Source organism: Trichosurus vulpecula, chromosome 1, assembly GCF_011100635.1.
Source record: "Trichosurus vulpecula isolate mTriVul1 chromosome 1, mTriVul1.pri, whole genome shotgun sequence".
NCBI lineage: Eukaryota > Metazoa > Chordata > Mammalia > Diprotodontia > Phalangeridae > Trichosurus > Trichosurus vulpecula.
In genome coordinates this window covers 490476796-490495589 of record NC_050573.1, presented here as the reverse complement: position 1 = coordinate 490495589, position 18794 = coordinate 490476796, and the positions used below count along the sequence as shown (strand labels likewise).

Sequence of the window (18794 nt, the reverse complement as noted above, 5' to 3'; positions counted from 1 at the left end):
GGCTGGAGAAGGAAGATGTGTCTGGCCTGTGCTTTTCCCTTAAAATAGAGGTTCTGGGAGGAACCAGCCAATCAAAGGAAGCAACTTTTTCCACTGTGAGGGTACAGGCCAGTGCAAGAAGTCTGAGGGTAGAGTGAATTTATAGGGTGAAGAGGAGTTTGTAGTGTGGGAGGGAAAGTCTGAAAAATCAAGAGTTCCTGAGTCAAGAGTGTAGCATGGAGAAGAATGAGGACAAGGCAAACAATGTTTAAAAGCAAACAGTCAGAAACGCCATAAGGGACTTCCAGTGTGAGAAGTGCAAAGGTGGAATGTTTCTGTGGAGTGGTAGAGAAGGTCCAGGCATCAGGAGTACAGCCTGGAGAGGAATGAAGAAAAGAGGGTCAGTCTTTTAATCTACTCTCTAATTTCCATTAGGTCATCTCCATTTTCTTACAAATTTCATGCAAATACTTATTTTTATTTCAAGGTCAAAAGTTAATGCCATAAGTTTTTTGGGGTGGGGTAGATGAGGGGTGTAACATATGTATAAATAAGGATAAAGAACAGACCTAGACAAAGTATTTATAGAAAATTTTAGGAAGAGGAAATTACTTTTAGTTGGCAGGATCAAGGACAAGATGGCACAAGATAGGCCTTGAAGGAAGAAAAAGATTTATATATGCAGAATATTGAAAGAATGGATTGACTTGGGGGCTGCAAGACCAGCACTTAGGATTCTGGAGAAGCAATCTGGCTAGATGCCACCCCTAAATGAATGACTTCAGACCTCCTGTCCCTAATAACTGACATACTTGCAGATCCTACTTCACCTCCTGGGAAGATCAACTTTAGAAATCAACTACAATTTTTAAGCACTAAATTATGAAAGTGGAGTAAAACATGAAAGTGATATCATACCTCCTGTTCCCCACCCTCCACAATTCCCCATTGCCTAATTAAGTGACCATGTGGTAAATCTACATTCAGATATTCATAGATTCCTGACAGTGTCAAAACTAGAAATGAATTATAAATCTTTTGGCTTTAGTTGCCCGGGAATCAAATTAAACTGATAAATACACTGTCTAATTTACAAATTTTTTAGTTTCAGGATGTTTTGTTTCCCCATGATAGTGTTTGTTGGTTTAATAGGAGATGTGCAGGGGAGAGCAAAATTGGTTTTCTGTCTTTATATTCACTACTAGGATTTAGAATACTTTGCTGTGATTATGACCAGCCCTTCCCCTTTGCCAACTATACCCCTCCTCTCAGAATGCCTCAAGACAGCAATATTCTCAGCCCATATCTTTCTTTTTCTCAGTTGCAATTCCTTCTCCTAAGGAAGTTCTAGTTACTGTCTCTGGAGCTTTGACAGCCAGGGAAAACGTTGAGGATTCAGCAATTGGTATCTGAGCAGGACTAAGGAGAGAGAGTAAAGGGGGTAGTTTGAGAGAAAATTGGAGAAGACAGAAGAAGGACAAGGAAAAAATGTTATTAGGAGAAGTGTTTTAACATTTTTTTTAATGAAAAAACCATTTGAAAGGGAATTCAATGAAAAGTCTGAGAGAACTGGTAGTTTATATTGCATTCTAGAGAGGTCATTACCTATGATGGCTGAAGACATGAAAAGGAAGAGGACTGAAATAAATTATTTCCTGGGAGACTGAATTTAACTGTTATCTTGGGGAGAAGTAGGAAGAGGATTCTTGAGAGATTTTAATCAGCATCTAGAGTGAACAGAATGGTGGAATTGTATTTCCAGAATCAAAGAGAAGCCATCTGCAAGTAGAAAGGTGGTTAAAAATGATTCAGGATGTGATCTTTCTCATGACTAAAATATTTAAATCTTTATTTATGCTTTTGTTTTATTATTGATTAAATTTGCATAGCCAGTAACTTTGATATTCATTTAATCCTGTGAGATTGGGGATTTTGACATATAGAGAGATATAAGCAACTACCTGTGGGGAAAGAGTTTTCTTCAGCTTATTAAATAAATAATATTTAATGAACTGTGGTAAGGGCTCTGAGCCTAAAAGAGATATTGCAATTTAGTAATTAATGAAGAAGTATCTAAATATATCCCTGCATTACCCTAGAATTTGTGATGATGAGAATGAATGTGTTCCTGAATCAAGTATCTTTACATACTTGTGAGTGCAAGAAAAATGTTGTTGCTATAGAAATGAGGATATATGTAGGTATGAATCATACACAGGTTGGTATTTACAGGCACGTAGAATGGTTACAGCACTCAACTTTATCCCACTTTCAAGACAAATTTTAGGGCAATCTCTTAGTCTGAAATTCTTCTCCTTAGCTTCTTCTCCTGGCTCAGACCAAGTAAACTGCTACATTACCCTCTCCTTTGTACTTGTGATGCAGATTCATTTTTTCAGTCAATAAATATGTCTTTGGGACACAAAGTTGTATCAGACATGACAAGCTAGATCTCTTCTAGTGCCTGTCTTTTCTCAAACTAAAACATTTTAGGCATTTTTTTGCATTTTTCTTCTCATGCTGACACTGTTTACCACCCCAAAAAAATCTACTTTTCTTTTTTTAATATATTGTTTGCTTATACCTGGAGTCACTTCCCAGAAAGATGATGTTAACTATTAACAATTAACTATTTACATAGATTATCATGTAATATTTTCTGTGTATATAATCTCCTCGCAAATTCTTTTTCTTCAGCTTTCTAACATTTTTATAATAAATTTAATATAAATTTATAATAATTTACAATAGAATATCGGTAGAAAGGGAGGTTTCATTTATTCTATCTTCAGCCTCAAAATTCTCATTAAGTAACACTGTACTATGTTAGTATAATTCTCTGACAAAAAGGTTTTTCAAAAGTATTTTTGAAATCTTGGGTACTATATGGGAGTCACAGTCTTGAAAGAATAGGTTAGTCGATACAGTGGCAATTTGGGTGATATGTTCTACCTCATACTTAATCCATTTTTCCCCAGTTGGTTGGAATATAGAGAAATTCGTGTCTTTATTGATTTAACACTCATTTTTTCCTTACCATTTCTTTGTTTCAGGGATTGTGATGAAGGAACCTGCTCAGACAAAGTCAATATTTTATATGCCTGGGCAAGAAATGCTCCCCCCACCAGACTCCCTAAAGGTACATTGAAGATACTCTTTGATCTTTTCATATTCAAGTTTGCCCAAAAATCTTGTTTTAGAGTTTTCTAATGATCAGTTAGTAATTTCTTCAGGGTTCTACTTAGCAGTTATAAGCTGAAAGTAACCCCCATGGCCTTATTTGTACTTGAACAAGGGAGGAAGAATATGATTTCCCCCACACATACACAATTTAGCTGATGTAGTCACAGAAGACCCATAATGTAGTCACAATGTATTAATGAAGTATTAAACTCACTGTAGAGATGCAGATATACCCTTATGGTGTATAAAATGTGATGGTATAAGAAAACTTTCCTCTGATGAATTAAAGAAAGTGATGCGATTGGCTGAGCAAATAAATTAGCTGAACCCCCAAGGGCTTTGCTCTCTATACACTAGAGAGGAGAAGGCATTCAAATCTTAAAAAAGTTGTGAAGCATAGCTCCAGCAAGAGGGGGAGGATGGAATCTCTCCCCAACTCTCTTCCCCAACTTTCCCATCAGCCATGGGAACTAGTAGCAACTTGCCCAGAGGGAGCTACTTAATTCAGGAAGTTGAAAGTTGGAGACATTGCGAGCAGAGAACTAACTATTAAGTAAAATTTTGTAAGAATTGCTCTTCTTTTCTCCCTCACCCCAATTGGCTGTGTATCTAAGGAAGGAATTATTCAATTAGTAGGAGACATTTTATCCAGTATAGAAGAGAAACACATATGTCATATAGGTACTGCTACGGAGAGATAGTTACCCAAGGAAGGAGGTAGCTTCAAGGGGCTAGCCCTAACAGTCTAGAGTCAAGCTATAAAGAGGAACAAACCTTAGGAACCTAGATGGGCAGCCCATCCAGTAGAGATGCTGTGCTCAAGGAGAGCTGAATGATGACCTTAAGAAAAGGGCAAGAGCTTGCACACTGTGTAGTACCAGGAGTTGTGAATTGCCTTTGCAGTGCATGTATCCAACATGTGTGCCTCACTAACACTGTACTCTAGATTGAAGCCCATTCCTTTCATGGAAATTGAGCACATTTGTGGGAAAGTATGCCCTAATTTTATGGAAGCAATGCTTTGTAATTACTATCATTTCTATGCCGTTATATTAAGTGTCTTTGCTAAAAGGTGATCGTGTCTATGGGTCACTTGTTAATGGGAAACATCAGTGGGGGCTTATGAGTTGGGGTATTAGAAGAATGCTGCAATCTACACCTTAAGCCTGAAGCAGCAACCAGTCTCCTGGGAACATACCTACAAGAGCAGGTGCAAGTTACAGAAACAGCCCAGAAGGGATACTATACTGGGAAGATTTAATTGAGATAATCATCCATTTTCCTGCTTTTTTGGAGGCAGCTTGCCCATATAACAGTTTAGACAGAAGTAGAGAATGGCCAAATATACCTCAGGCCACCTTTGGGTCTTCCCAGCAGAAGCATTCTTGGACTAAGAATATTAGGAGTCAAGAAAATACTTGCTTCATCACAGAGATAATATGATATGGGAACTAAGGCATTTAATATGATACCAAAACTCAAGCAAACTTTTTCTTGCTTTACTTCTAAACCGTTCATAGCTTCTAATGTATTAGCGAATTACTAGGTTCTTTTTTAAAAATCATCTTTCTGTTTCCAGTTGATTAAAAAAAATACTTCATCCTCAGAAGTCTAATACTCTTCCAGACCTTTGTCATAGACACTAACCAATCTAGTAATATATACTAGAAAAATAGTTTAAAGAACTCTTTGTTCTACTTCCAGGTATGTTTCTTGCTAGATGCCTACTCATGCTTCCCCAGTAATAGTTGTGAATGGTAAGGGAGTTAGATGTAATTCATTGCATCCTTTAAGATTTCAGTATAATCCACTGACACACTGCATCAAATAGCCTTTGTTAGGAGAAAAATAATTTCTGTGAAGGACCTCTTCTTTGATGTCTACTTTCTATAAGGGTCACTGAAAAAATAGTACTTTAAGTATTTAATCAAGAAATGAATATGATTGTATATGACAAGCAAGTGAGGGAAATGGGATTGTACAATCTGTCTCTTTTATGATTATTAAAGGAAGCAATTTTTCCAAAATGAGTAAATTGTCTGCTTGAGGTCGCTGTGGTTATAATTCAAACACTGAATAGAATTTCTATAGGCTCAAGGGATTTAATGATTGTCAACTTCGCATACATATATATATATACACAGAAATACTTGGCTTGTTTTTGATTCTAATTTTTTTGAGGTGGCAGGCAGACAAAATTTCAGATGTTCTGCCTTATTTAAAATCTTGCCCTTTTGATTTTGCAAATTAGTCACCTGAGATTTATGACTCCAGTTCCATTTCTGATTTTGACATTTCTCAATTATAAATTTTTCTTTAAATTTTAAGGTGTTGGATTCAGAGTTGGAGGAGCAATGGGAAGTAAATATTTTGTGCTACAAGTACATTATGGGGATATCAGTGCTTTTAGAGGTAAGTGTGAAATTTGGTAAAAATAACTCTAAATCAAAGTAAAATGTTTTGAGGAAGAATCTAAGAACCATATAAAGGCAAGTTCTTTAAATAACCTGAAGCCCCAGTGGGAAGCAGCTTTCCTTTGTTGCCTAATTCAGATAACCAAAGGAGTAATTGATCCTGAGAGATGTATTCCTTAAGTAAATGTAGAGAGGTACCTTTTCATAAGCAGAACTGCCCAAAGATACTCCTTTACTGTTGGAGGCTATACAGTGAAACAGGGAGAGTTTGTTTGGTAGGGGAAAAGACATGTCAAATCATCCCACGATAAGAGAATTGCTTTTCCTATAGAAAAAAAAATGTTATAAATGGTGGTTAGATATAGTTGTAACAATCATTTTAGTAATATACTTCAGGCATATCATGGATTAGTGGGCTTTCGTAGTCTAGCCTAGGAATCGAACTACAATGTGTAACATGGTTTCTATGGGAAAATTTATTCTAAGTATTTCACTTACAAATTAATTATTTCCTTACAAAACAATCTATTTGTAAGCGTGGGCTACCTACTTTTGTTGGGGAAAATCCCATTAAAATATAATTGAATATATTTGAACTAAACTGAATATATGGAATAATAGAAGTACTATATCTTGGTGACCTTGGTAACTCACACTCAGCCCTCTTCCTACTAGACTTGAATTTTGCTTTGAGGTAGAAGGTCAGGGGGGAAGGTGTCCTACATTTTAGTTCAGTGGTAGAACAAGATGTCCTACTTTCCCCTCACCTGTACTTTCTTAGAAGGCAATTTTCTTGTCTCTACCCATTCCCCTCCACCTCTGGAACAATACATACAGATCATTTGTAATATTTTCCACCATGCTGAGAAGCTACAGATGTCGTGATCAACGTTGCAAAATACACACACACACACACACACACACACACACACACACACACACACACATGAATATGTCAGAATAGTAGAAATGAGTTGGGAAATGCTCAGATTGGGGGTGAGAAAGAGCACAGGTAGTATAGACATGAGAGATCTCCTTGAGACACACCTCACAGAGCCAGGGCATCAAGAAAAAACTTGATTTGAATGGTAACAGCATGGCATGAGGATGCAGCATGATACAAAGGGTGAGATGTATAAAGAATCAAAAGATGTGGAGTCAAAAGGCCAGTGTTCAGATATAAGTTCTGCTATTTATTACCTTGGTCAAAACACTTAAATTCTATAGAACTTGGATCCCTCATCGAAATTGAACTAGAGAACCTACTAACTCTAAATTCCTATTATTTGATGGTATTAACTTCTGCCAGGTCATTTAAGGGAAACAAGTAATGGGAAAGTTGCTGCTATAGCTCTTGAATCAAAATCACCTATTCTTGGTGATGAAAAAATACTGATGGAAAAGAGAGTCTATGGCTAGAAAGAATGGAGTTTGTTGAGAATAAGTTCATTCGAATTGAAAAGCACTTGGCACATTTTTGGTCCTGGGTTTTTCTCTCCTTATGTGATTGATCATTGTCATGCACGGGAATATTCACAAGTATCAACTAGGGTACCTGGCACATAGTAGATACTTAATACATGTTGATTGCTTGATGACTGGTACACTTCTAGAAATTCTCATCCAGTGAACACCATAACTGAAGATAAAAACCATAATCAAAGCTGTCGTCAGTTTCAACTTAATGCTTTCTGTTTGAGTTGTATGAGATCATCTTGTTACCAATTTCCTCTCTCTAGAGAGGTGACCCAGTGGTGGACGTTTGTCATGATGAATTAATTCATTCTAAAAATTTACTCTAATATCAGTGAAATAGAAGCTAGTCACATTTCTAATAATGCTAACTTTACATAATTACAGAATGTTAGAATTCGAAGGGACCTTGGATGCCATCTAGTTCAATCAAATACATGTACAGGGAATCCCCTGTACATCACACATGACAAGTGACCATATGGATTTTTCTTGAGGACCTCTAGTGAGTGAGAGCCTACTAATTCCGGGGGCAGGAATACTATTTTTGGATAGCTCTAACTATAAATCTGGCCTAATCTGTCTCCCTGAAATTTTAATTCCTTACTCCTAATTTTATCCTCTAAGTACAACCAGAATAAATCAAGAATAGTTTTAAGGACTAAGTAATCCCTGTGCTTTTGTCAGATCACATCTTGAGTATTAAATTAGCTTTGGGGTGCCACTAGTAGGAAGGACATTGATGAGCCAGAGAGCATCCAAAGGAGGACAACCAGGATGATGAAGGGCCATGAGTCTAGACCTATGAGGACTAGTTGAAGAAAATTAAGATGTTTGTCCTAGATGGAAGAGAAGGGAACATTATATATGCATCCAAGGATTTGAAGGGCAATTCTGAAGAAGAAGAATTTGACTTGTTCTGTTTGACCCCAGAGTACAAAAGCAAAACCAATAGGTAGAAATTACAGAGATAAATATAGTCTTGATATTAGGGGGTGGGAGACTTCCTAACAATTAGATCAATCTATTTGTGGAACTGATTGTCCTAAAAGGAGAGGAGTTCCCTCTTTGGAGTTGTTCAAGCAAAGTCTGGCTGCCCATTTGTTAGGTATGAATGTGCGTAACTCCTCCAGTGGCACACCGGTCAACTCTTCCAAGCTCTCTTCTTCTTGTGTGCTTCTTGTCCGTGTCCTCTTGTCAATCTTCCACAGAGTGTTCGCCCAGCGTTCTAGTATTGCATGAATACCAGTGGAGTACGTGGACTGTCCATCATTGCTCTCTTACTCTAGTTGCATAACTTGCTCACCTCTTTTTCCAGTCTTCTCTCTCTTTGATAATATTTATGTTACTCATTTTGTATAATTCTGTGTTGGTAATGTGTTGTAGCCTATTCGTGATTACAAAGGGAAAGCCAAATAGATGAAGAATGCCCCTCGTAGAGATTTATGGTAGCAATTGGATGGGAAACCCATTGAGTTGGTCGATTAATAAAGACATCTTGGACATACATTAAAGATTGACAACAAATCTGTCCAGAATTATTTAAGAGAGGGAGAAGAATGGATTGGAGGACTATACCATTTTGGGGAGACTACAGTATATGCTTTTAATGACCCCCCTACTTTCTCCATGAAACAAAGAGCCATCTTTTTTAACATCAATTTTCCAATGATGTTGTATGACCATAAGTCATGGAATACCACAACTCCAAAGAATTTCGTCTATGAGTCTTCCAAAGGTCAGTAAATAGGTACATGGTGGGTGAGTGCTGGCAACAGTGTATTTGTTACTAATGTATTCTAATTGTTAGTGCATTTTCCTCCTGAACGTTGCCCCCCATAACTGAATACAGTATTACAGATTTCATGCATCACAGATGCATTTCTAGTGTTATTTGTTTTTGTTCTAAGAACCAAAACGTATTTTTTACTACAAGACTGGTTTTAATCTTTATCTGAAATGGATTCTTGCTGTTTTGAAATTAATCTGTTTATGTGAGACCAGGTTGTGAGATGTAAATAATGAATTAGAAAGACTCATTTGAGCTAGATAGTGCCATATACTTTCTAGAATTTATCATATAACTGCAATTAAAGTAAAACCCTAGTTAAAAATCAATGTAAATCATTGATCCAGTACCAAGTAAACTTTATTGTGTCTCATTCCTGAGCCACTCTAGAGTCTATGCTAAAGGATATATAGAACTATCATTTGATGTACTGCAGCATGACTGGCATCTTATTAACCAGCAAAATTAAATATGCCTCCCTTATGACCTAACTTAATATAAGGAGTGATTTTAGCCTTGGGGATATCTGTCCATAAACTGGTAAGAGATCTCAATTGTAAAGGCAGATTGCTGCAAATTAAGAGCCACGGGTAGATGTTGTAGAGAGGCATATCTAGGCTTGATAAAAGGAAAAACTTCCTAACAAATAGAGCTTTCCAAAAGTGAAACGGGCATCCTTAAGAGATAATGACTGCACCCTCACTGAAGATCTTTAAAAAAAGGGTGAATATTTGTGAGAGAGATTTTTATTTGGGTATGGTTTGAACAGTGATGATTTCTGATGATCCATCTAACTCTTAAATCCTGTGATTTTATGATTTTGTGATGAAAAGTACAAGGCCATTTCTCCCTGTTTCAAAATTTGCATTTCACAAATATTCCTAGGAATGCAAGCCATAAAGCTTTCTCCTGGATTTAAACACTGGAAAAGTCAATGCTAAGAATTTCTGCTTCAATTCTCAGTTATATTTAAAATATATACAGACATGTTGAAAAGCAGTGTGATATAGTAGAAAGAATACTGGACTTGGAATCAAGGTTTATAGCATCGTGTAAATGGGAAATAGACTGGGGTCAAGAGCCTGAAGTGTTCTCTTCTAATTAATGAGCATGAGCTGTAGTGCACTGACTTTGTGGCATCCATTTTGACTACTCAGAAATTTTGTTTATGTATTTATTAATATGGGCTTTGTTCTAGGTAGATGAAGTTGCTGGATAAGTAAATTTCCAATGGGTGAGGTATTAAGTGAGATATTATTTGCCTACATGCTGTATCCCCTATGTAGAAAGTACTTTCCTTAAGAGTCAGGACTGTTTGATTTTTATTCTTGTTGCTTGCAGTATTTTCAACCCTGTGGGTGTTTAATAAATTCTTATTTGATTCAATTGAATTAAAATGTGCTAGCATGCATACACATAAAACTTAACTCCACTCCTAGCTCTAACACACCTGCCCACAGCTTCCAATCATTGATGATAAGAGAGTGATGGAGAATTGGAAAACAATGAAAAAAACATAGGGAAGAAGTGAGGGAAAAGATAGGAAGTTAAATGAATTCTTGTAAAAGGAGATATCAGTTTATCAGTACTAGCTGTATGGTCTGCCCCTTTTTACTGCTGATGCTACTCCTATACAGCCACTTCTTCAGGGAAGCCAATGGCAAGAACTTTGAAATTGTAAATCAAGAGGAAATCCTCTGATAATATTTTCCAGCAAGATGAAGTGTAGATCAGTAGTGAGGCAAAAATCTCTAAAATGATTTCATTCCAGTATAAAAGTATATTATTCTGTTGTAAGGAATTTAATCATTGGAGAGCTCAGGTATCTGATCGCAGAGAAAACAGCAAACTAGTTTTAAAATATCTTCTCATCCTCTTCTCTTATATCTGTATATCTGGTACATTCCTCATATATCCTTCTAAAACCAAAGTGCATCAGGGGTCAGTAGCCTTTTAGGAATAGTCAACCAAGCATATTCAGCAGACAGCATGTTGGACCTGGAGTCAGGAATACCTGAGTTCAAATCTTGCTTCACACATTTAAGATCTGTGTGACCCTGGGCAAGTCACTTAATCTGCTCATGCCTCAGTTGCCTCATCTATAAAAGGAGGATAATATCAACACCTACCTGCCAGGGTTGTTATGAAGATTAAATGAGATATTTGTAAAGAGCTTTGCAAACCTTAAAGCCCTTCATAAATTCTGAATCATTATTATCATCATCATCATCATCATTATCATGGATTTCAGCTATGGCATGAATAGTATCTGTGGGTCTCTTGTGAGGAGGCACAAGCTTGGGTTGGATTTTTTGGCAGGATGGGGGACAGGGTAAGGGACTGGTCCTCTCAACAGAAGTATAAGGACACATGGGGATAACTTCTCTCCTGTAGTTCTCCCTTAAAATGTCATTATCTTTAAGAAAGATCACTTTATAAGTCTTCAACAGCTAACATCTTAATTTTTAGTTTAATAGGATTAACAAGAATGGGGAAAGATAGAGTAGTAAATACTCAGAAAAGGGGAAGGTGACTTGTGTAGAGTTTCAGTTAGGATAGGCTTTGCTGTCCTTGCAAGTCACTTAACCTCTATGAGTTTCCATTTCCTCATCTGTAAAATGGGGGTAGTAATGGTTGCCAAGCCCTAGTCTATGTTCTATTAGTACATAGTCCACACTTGTTCATATTGAGTTAAAATGAGGTTTGTTTGAAAAAACTCTAATAGTAGTAAATGCCGTGGAGGATTAACTTTAAAGGCATCATTTCAAGCAGCCCAAATGACATCATGCCTTTTTACCTGGGATTTATGCTAAAGAAGGAATCTCTCTAGTTCGGGGTTCTTAACCTGAGATTCATGGAAACTTTTCAGATAGTGTGTGAATTTGGATGGGTGTGTGTGTGTGTATGCATGTATGTGTGTATGTACACATATATGCGTATGTGTGTTTATGTGTATATATGCGTACATACACACACTTGTATATATTATATATCATTTCATTAGTGTCTAACTGAAATTTAACATTTCCTTCCATTATTAATGTGGGCAACAAGCATTTTTCTTAGAAGGAAGGTCCAGAAATCCAAAATCTCTCTCTGTCTCTCTCTGTCTCTTTCTCTCTCTCTGTCTCTCTCTGTCTCTGTCTCTCTCTCTCTGTCTCTCTTTGTCTCTGTCTCTCTCTCTCTGTCTCTCTCTCTCTGTCTCTCTCTCTCTCTCACACACACACACACACACACACACACACACACACACACACACACACCTTAAGAACAATGGCTCTAGTTGATTCCAGAATTTGAATTAGAAGTCCTTAGAAAACTCCTAGGCATATAACTCAAGGAGGTCAGAGAAAGAAAAACAGTCCTATATAATTTCACAATATTCCTAGCAATTTTTTGTAATATAAAGGGACTACAAATAAAATTGCTATCCATAAATTAAGGAATTGTATATAAATGTAATAAACTATGATATATGAAAAATGAGTTATCATTGTGTCATAAGAAATGATCAATATGAACCATTTAGAAAAACGCAGGGAAACTGATAAAAGAAAATAGGACCAGGAAAACAAAACGCATACACAAAAGAACTTTTACTGCCTTTTAACATTTAGAAAACACATTACACATGCGCTTTCATTTGATTCCCAGAATAACTTGCGAGGTATGTGCTATCATTATCCCCGTTTTACAGTTGAAAAAAATTCAGAAGGATTTGAACTCAGGTCTTATTCAGCTCTATCCATGTTACAATTTCAGTGCCTTTATAAAAGTATAGATGATAACAATAACAAATACGACTAAATAATTATAAAGACCCCTCGGTCTCCAGAAGAGATGAGGAGAAGTACTTCCTTCCTTTTGTTGGCGATATGGGGAGCTATTGGTGTGGAATATGGTATACCTGTCAGTGTCCATGTACTGGTTTTGCTAAATTGTTGTTGTTTTGTGGAAAGAATGTGAGAACATTGATTTTCTGAGAGAAAAAAGACTGGGAAGCAGGGCTATATTTGCACATGATTATAATATTTGCATATGATTATACTATTAAAACAAAGGATACCAGTAAAACTTTTTTGAAAAGACCTGGGATTGTTACCATTTTAAAATATAGTCCAGATATTCTTAAGCATGTTTTAAATGCTGCTACTGTATCTTTTCTGTTCTGGAGTCATATCAATGTAAACTTCTAAGAAAAAGAGACAAATGCAAAGTGAATTTACAGTTACCAAAATAAGTACAATTAAAATTCAACTTTCCAAGGAAAAGAAAAATTTTAAAGGAAGAACTTGCATTTAATTACTGTATGATAATTTCAATTTTCTTATTCATTTCACTGTGAAGTATAACTGAAGAGTCAGTTTGTATGCTTTTTCTTGTATCTTTTTCCCACAAAACTTAGTACTTGAATTTTAAAAAGCAAAAATGATAGAAGCCTATTAAAATGTGTAGATGACCCCCTGAGGACACATTCATACCTCTTGGATTTATCTACATTTAAGCTTAATGTCATTAACCTCTTTTGGAAAGTGTATTTGAGTGATGGCCTAGAGAAGAAACTATATTCCTCTATTCCTCCTTTTTAAATTACATTAAGTAAGAAGGCAAGAAATAAGAAAAAGAAGAATGGAAGGTGGTAGGTGGAGTGAAAAAGAGGCATGAGAAAGATTTTCACTAGGGAAAAAATGTTTACAGTATATTGAAGTCTTTCAATTGAAGAGAGAAAATGTAGAATGTGGTCAGGACTGTATTATGATTGGGAACAGATGGTTCTCAGAATCTCTTTAAGACAAAACTAAAATAATACTGGCATGGGAACTGTAGACTTTACATGTTGTATAGCATTTAGCTTTAATGGGGAGTTGATCTTTGCCCAGAAAGTCCAGAATGTTAAGTGTTAATGAGGTATTGTGCTAAACTAACTGTAAAGATGAGTCTACATCCTGATTCTTTAATGATGTGTGGCCTCCTTTTACTGATTAATATAAGGGAGAAACAACCTTTGTTGACTGGACCAAAAAGCAACAACTAGTAGTTACACCTCAGGGGAACTTAAATAGCCAAGCCTTGTGGAGTTCAAAAGAATTGCAAGCCAGGTGCTGCCTGTGGAGGAGACCCCTCCAGCAGGGGAGAATGGAATTTCTCTCCCCTCACCTGTTGCCAATAGTTAGCCATATGTCTTTGAAGATGAATTACTAGATCAATAGAAGACACTACATCAGCAGGAAAAACAAACAAACATATACTCCAAAAAGGCACCCAAAGGAGGAAATAGCTTCAAAGAACATGAGCCCTGATAGCAGAGAAGATAGTAGGATGATAGTAAACAGCAAATCTTGGGAGTCCAGCTGAGCATCCCACTTAGCAGAGACCCTGCTTTCAAAGGATTCTATGAAGGGCGCAAGGAATTCCAGGCCCTTCAGTACAAGGAATTATGAATTGTCTTTGCCACAAGTGTAAACTACACCAGTGCTTCTCCATTTTACTCTAATTTTGAGTCAACTCTTCCCATGGATAGTGTATGTATTTGTGAGACAGTTTGTCCCATGTTCATAGAGGAATGGTTCTGTAGCTATATATTTAATATACCAGCTTGGTAAATGTCAGTGCTAAGAGCTGATTGTGTCTATTGCCCAACTTTTAAGAGGAATCACACCAGTAGGGGCTCAGAACTTATCTATAGTTTTAGAACCGTGTTACCTCTCAGACTTGAGGTAGCAGCTGCCTCCTACTGACTAAACTGCATGCCAAGTACAAATTTGGTAAGTAGGAAGAAAATAAGCATTTATTAAGCACCTACTGTGTATCAGACACTTCATTATAATTTCTTCATAGAAATAAATAGAATTGGAGAAGTAGGGGAGCTATTGGATCTAGTCCAATACTTTTATTTTTCAGATGGGGAACCTGACACTCCAAGACTTACCTAAGGTCATGTACCTAATAATTCATTAGAGTTAAAAATCTAAAAGAATTCATTTTTGCTAGAATCCTTTTTTGTCTATGCATAAATGTTAGCTATAAGTACTAAAATATTTTAGCAATTAATCATCAAGTATTTATTAAGTGCCTACAATTTGTCGTGCAGTGGCAGCTAGGTGGTGCAGTGAATAGAGTGGTAGGCTTAGAATCAGGAAGACTCATCTTCGAGTTCAAATCTGGCTTCAGACACTTACTGGCTGTGTGACCCTGGGCAAGTCATTTAATCCCATTTGCCTCAGTTTCCTCATCTGTAAAATGAGCTGGAGAAGGAAATGGCACTACTCTAGTATGTTGCCTAGAAAATCCCAAATGGTGTCCAATATGACTGAAAGGATTGAATACATAAAAGAGATTTATTTATACACCATTCTAAGTGTTGGACATAGAAATACAATGAATGAAATAATACGTACGCACAAGGAGTTTATGTGTTAATAAGAGAAACAAAAGAATAAGGAGAATAAATACAAATAAACAGCAAGTACTTAAATATAAGGCAGTTTCAGATCAAGGATACTAGCAAGTTCCTTAACCATTATGAGGCTATATCCACATCTAAAAAATAAATGCATTGGACTAGATGACTTCTGAGGTCCCTCTAAGCTTTCAGTCTATCAGCCTAAGAAAGGAATCATGGAAGCATAAAGGATTCCATAGTCTCTGCATATTAATGCATTGTGGCACAATTTGTTTGAGGCCTTAAAGAAGACATGTGCCTGAAGAAAGTTAGTAACAAATTCCCTGACATACTTGTAAGCTCCCTAGCCAATTTATTTCTTAATTCAGTAAAACAAATAATGTACTCAAAATTTCTGAGAAGCCTAACTTTTGATACTTTTCTTGTGCAAATGACAATGATGGTGTCCTTGAGTTCATACAAATAAAAGATGAACCTGCAGTCAAGATTAAATAAATGTTAATAAATGCTACTTCATTTTATCTGATCTTCCTCCAGCTTTTTATTTTTTAGTCTGTGAAATAATACATTAGTCTCAGCATCAAGCTAGGAAGACTTCTAATTCAAGCTGCTTGATAACTCTATTTAAGGAAAAATGTAATCGGATGTACTTCTCTAACCTTGATTATACATGCCAGCAATAGAAATGGTTTCAGGGCCAATGAGTGCTTCACAAATAATGTGAATGAAGCCTATTATGCAGCAGTTCTCTTTCCTTCTTGTCTGCTTATTCACATATGAGAGCTCTTACTTATTTTCCAGCATGCTGCATTTCAATGTTGTTAAATATCATGTTTAGAAAGGAAGACTGATGATACTTATTCATCTCATTCATGCCTCAGTAAGACACCTGTTTATTTTAATGCTCCAGTATGACAGTTTAATATCAGAAATTACATTTCATTCATTTGCTTATGAAAAGATATGAGAATCATTGCAGCACGATTTCTTTTTAAAAGAACATATTCAAAAATTGTTTATTTCCTGAAGAATCATTTTTACCAGGTTGCTTTACCAGTGAGCAGTAGCATTTATTTGAAGTGCTTTTTTCTCTGAATATGATTAAGTATGTGCTATTCTGCTTTTCATACTTTACTCTCATTTTTTGGTCTATGTAACAAAGCTGTTTTCTTCCTTTTATTTAACCTTTTAATGCTATATTGTTAATTATTTATAATTTGAAGCCCCTTTTTCTAAGCAGTTCAAAGTATAGTAGGTATATAGCTAACTAAATAGAAAAATCTAGTAAATTTTCACAATATGCATTTAATTAAGGAACAATATATAGTATTACAGCTTTAAAGAAGAAACTGGACTGAAAAGATTGAAGTCCATGTTCAAAGAAAAAATTTAATGACACACAAGTGTCCACAATGATGGAATTTGTTCACTGACCTTAAGATTGCAGTAGACCACAGAAGACCCCAACATTCCAGGATGGATATCCTCCACATGCATTTCCTGCTATTTTATTCTATTGCCCCCGCCTTGTTGTTGTTATTGTTCAGTCATATCTAACTCTCCTTGACCCCATGGATCATACTGTCCTTAGGGTTTTCTTGACAAAGATACTAGAATGGTTTGCTATTTCCTTCTCCAGTGGATTAAGGCAAACAGATGTGTTTCAACAATTCAGCTAGCAGCTGTTGTGGGGGTGAAAAACCAACACAAGCCCAACACCAAGAATGCTGCCAGCACAGATTCTTTTGATCTGCTTTACTAAGGAAAGTAATGTTAGCAGGTTAACAATCTTATTTCGATCCAAGATACAAATATCATTCACTTAGTTCAAGGGAAAAAGCCAGCACCCTGAACTTCAGAGCAAATACAAACAAATTACAAACATACATTATAAACAGACCAAATACAGTTCATAGTTACCCAGAAACCATCAACATCTAGGTTGACGAGCCGGGAGGCTCTTAGAGCGGCTGCCCGGAGTCCCATGCCAACACTCCTCCAAGAGTGAGAGCCTCAAGCAAATAGCTCTGTTCTGTCTTTTTATACAGTCTTTGGACATCATCAAACATCATCAACCAGAACTTAGGCGCCTACTATTGGCTCTGGTCTTAGCAGCTCCCCTTAGGACGCTGAGGGCTTCATACCCACATGGGTTTAGCACCTAGTAATTAGGGGTTTGGGCCTAGGGCTTTGCACCTAGTAGTAAAAGGGTGTAGGCCTGGAGTTTAGCACCTAGTAAGACTCAAAGAGACTTAATTAATTTATCATTCTAAAATGGTAAGAAAGTCCCACCTTAGTTACTAATGCAAGATGTTAAGTGACTTGCCCAGGGTCACACAAATAGTAAGTGTCTGAGGCCAGCTTTCACCTCAGGTCTTCCTGACTCCAGGCCCAGTGCTCTATCCACTGAGCCATCTAGCTGCCCCACTCTATCTTTTTCCAAATTTTATATACATGTGTGTCTCTATTTAAATATTGCATTAGATTTACAGCAACGATAGGCAGAAAAGCATGTAATATTTTAAATTTCAGGGAAAAATTAGGAAAGCTTTGGGGAGAAGGAAATATAATAGAATTTGGAAATTTTATTTCAAATTTCCCATTGAGTCCCTTTTAATCCTCTCTGAATGCCTCGCCTATAGAATGGAAATACTGTATATCTGACTATAAAGTTAAGAAGAAAGAGCCTTGAATTTTCTATCATTAATCTGTTGTAAGGTCATGAGTAAAAATCATTGCATTTGTTATTCAATTTCTTCTCTTTAAATGTAATCAATGAGTACTTTGTAATTCAAATATATATGTATATATATTTGATAATGTCTGTATGTTTTGAAAAACTAAGAGAAGGATATTATAAAAATACAATGATCTGACAAGAATATGTATAAAATTCAGTACATGATATCTGTCAGCCAAGTAAAACCACCTCTGTGTTTTTTAAAAGACTGAGAAATGAAGGTGATATCCTGGGCAAAACCAACCTGGATTTTAAGAAAGCATTTCAATACTGTATCTATAACATAATATTCATGTGGAAATGATGGTGAAACATGGGTTAAAAGATCATGGACCAAAGTGGATTTATAGCCGAGTGAATGACTGTGCCCAAAGAATGTTGATTAATGGATCAATATCAAAACTGTGAGAACTCATTTTTTGGCATCTTACCAAATCCCTGTCATTGGCTACATTTTTATCAGCTACTTGGATGAAGACAAAATTGCCAGTGATATAAAACTAACAAGATATACTGTGGAAGACAGAATTAAGGTTCTACAGACTGAAATTAGCAAGTTCATGGGATCTATATATTCAGAGCTAAGAGGAACCTTAGAACCCATCTTGTCCACCCCACTCACTTTACAGATGAGGAAACTGAGGCCAAGGCAAGTTCAGGTAAATAAATCAGTCAATAAAAAAGTATTTAAGTGTCTAGTATGTGCCAGGAACTATGCTAGCCACAGGGGATACAAGTATAACGAATGAAAATCTCTACTAGCAAGGAGCTCACATTCAAATGGTAAAGACAACAAGCGTGTGTGCGTGTATG

The 18794-nt window shown here is 36.4% G+C and overlaps 1 protein-coding gene across 6 annotated transcripts in view; it reads left to right on the top strand.

The window, feature by feature from the left end:
* PAM (peptidylglycine alpha-amidating monooxygenase) overlaps positions 1–18794 on the top strand; it is a 409388-nt gene that overhangs the window by 236893 nt on the left and 153701 nt on the right. For all 6 annotated transcript variants that reach the window (XM_036737505.1, XM_036737477.1, XM_036737514.1 and 3 more), the window contains 2 exons: positions 3033–3118; positions 5491–5574. In XM_036737505.1, the coding sequence (XP_036593400.1) occupies positions 3033–3118; positions 5491–5574 (170 nt within the window). The remainder of the gene's footprint in view (positions 1–3032; positions 3119–5490; positions 5575–18794) is intronic.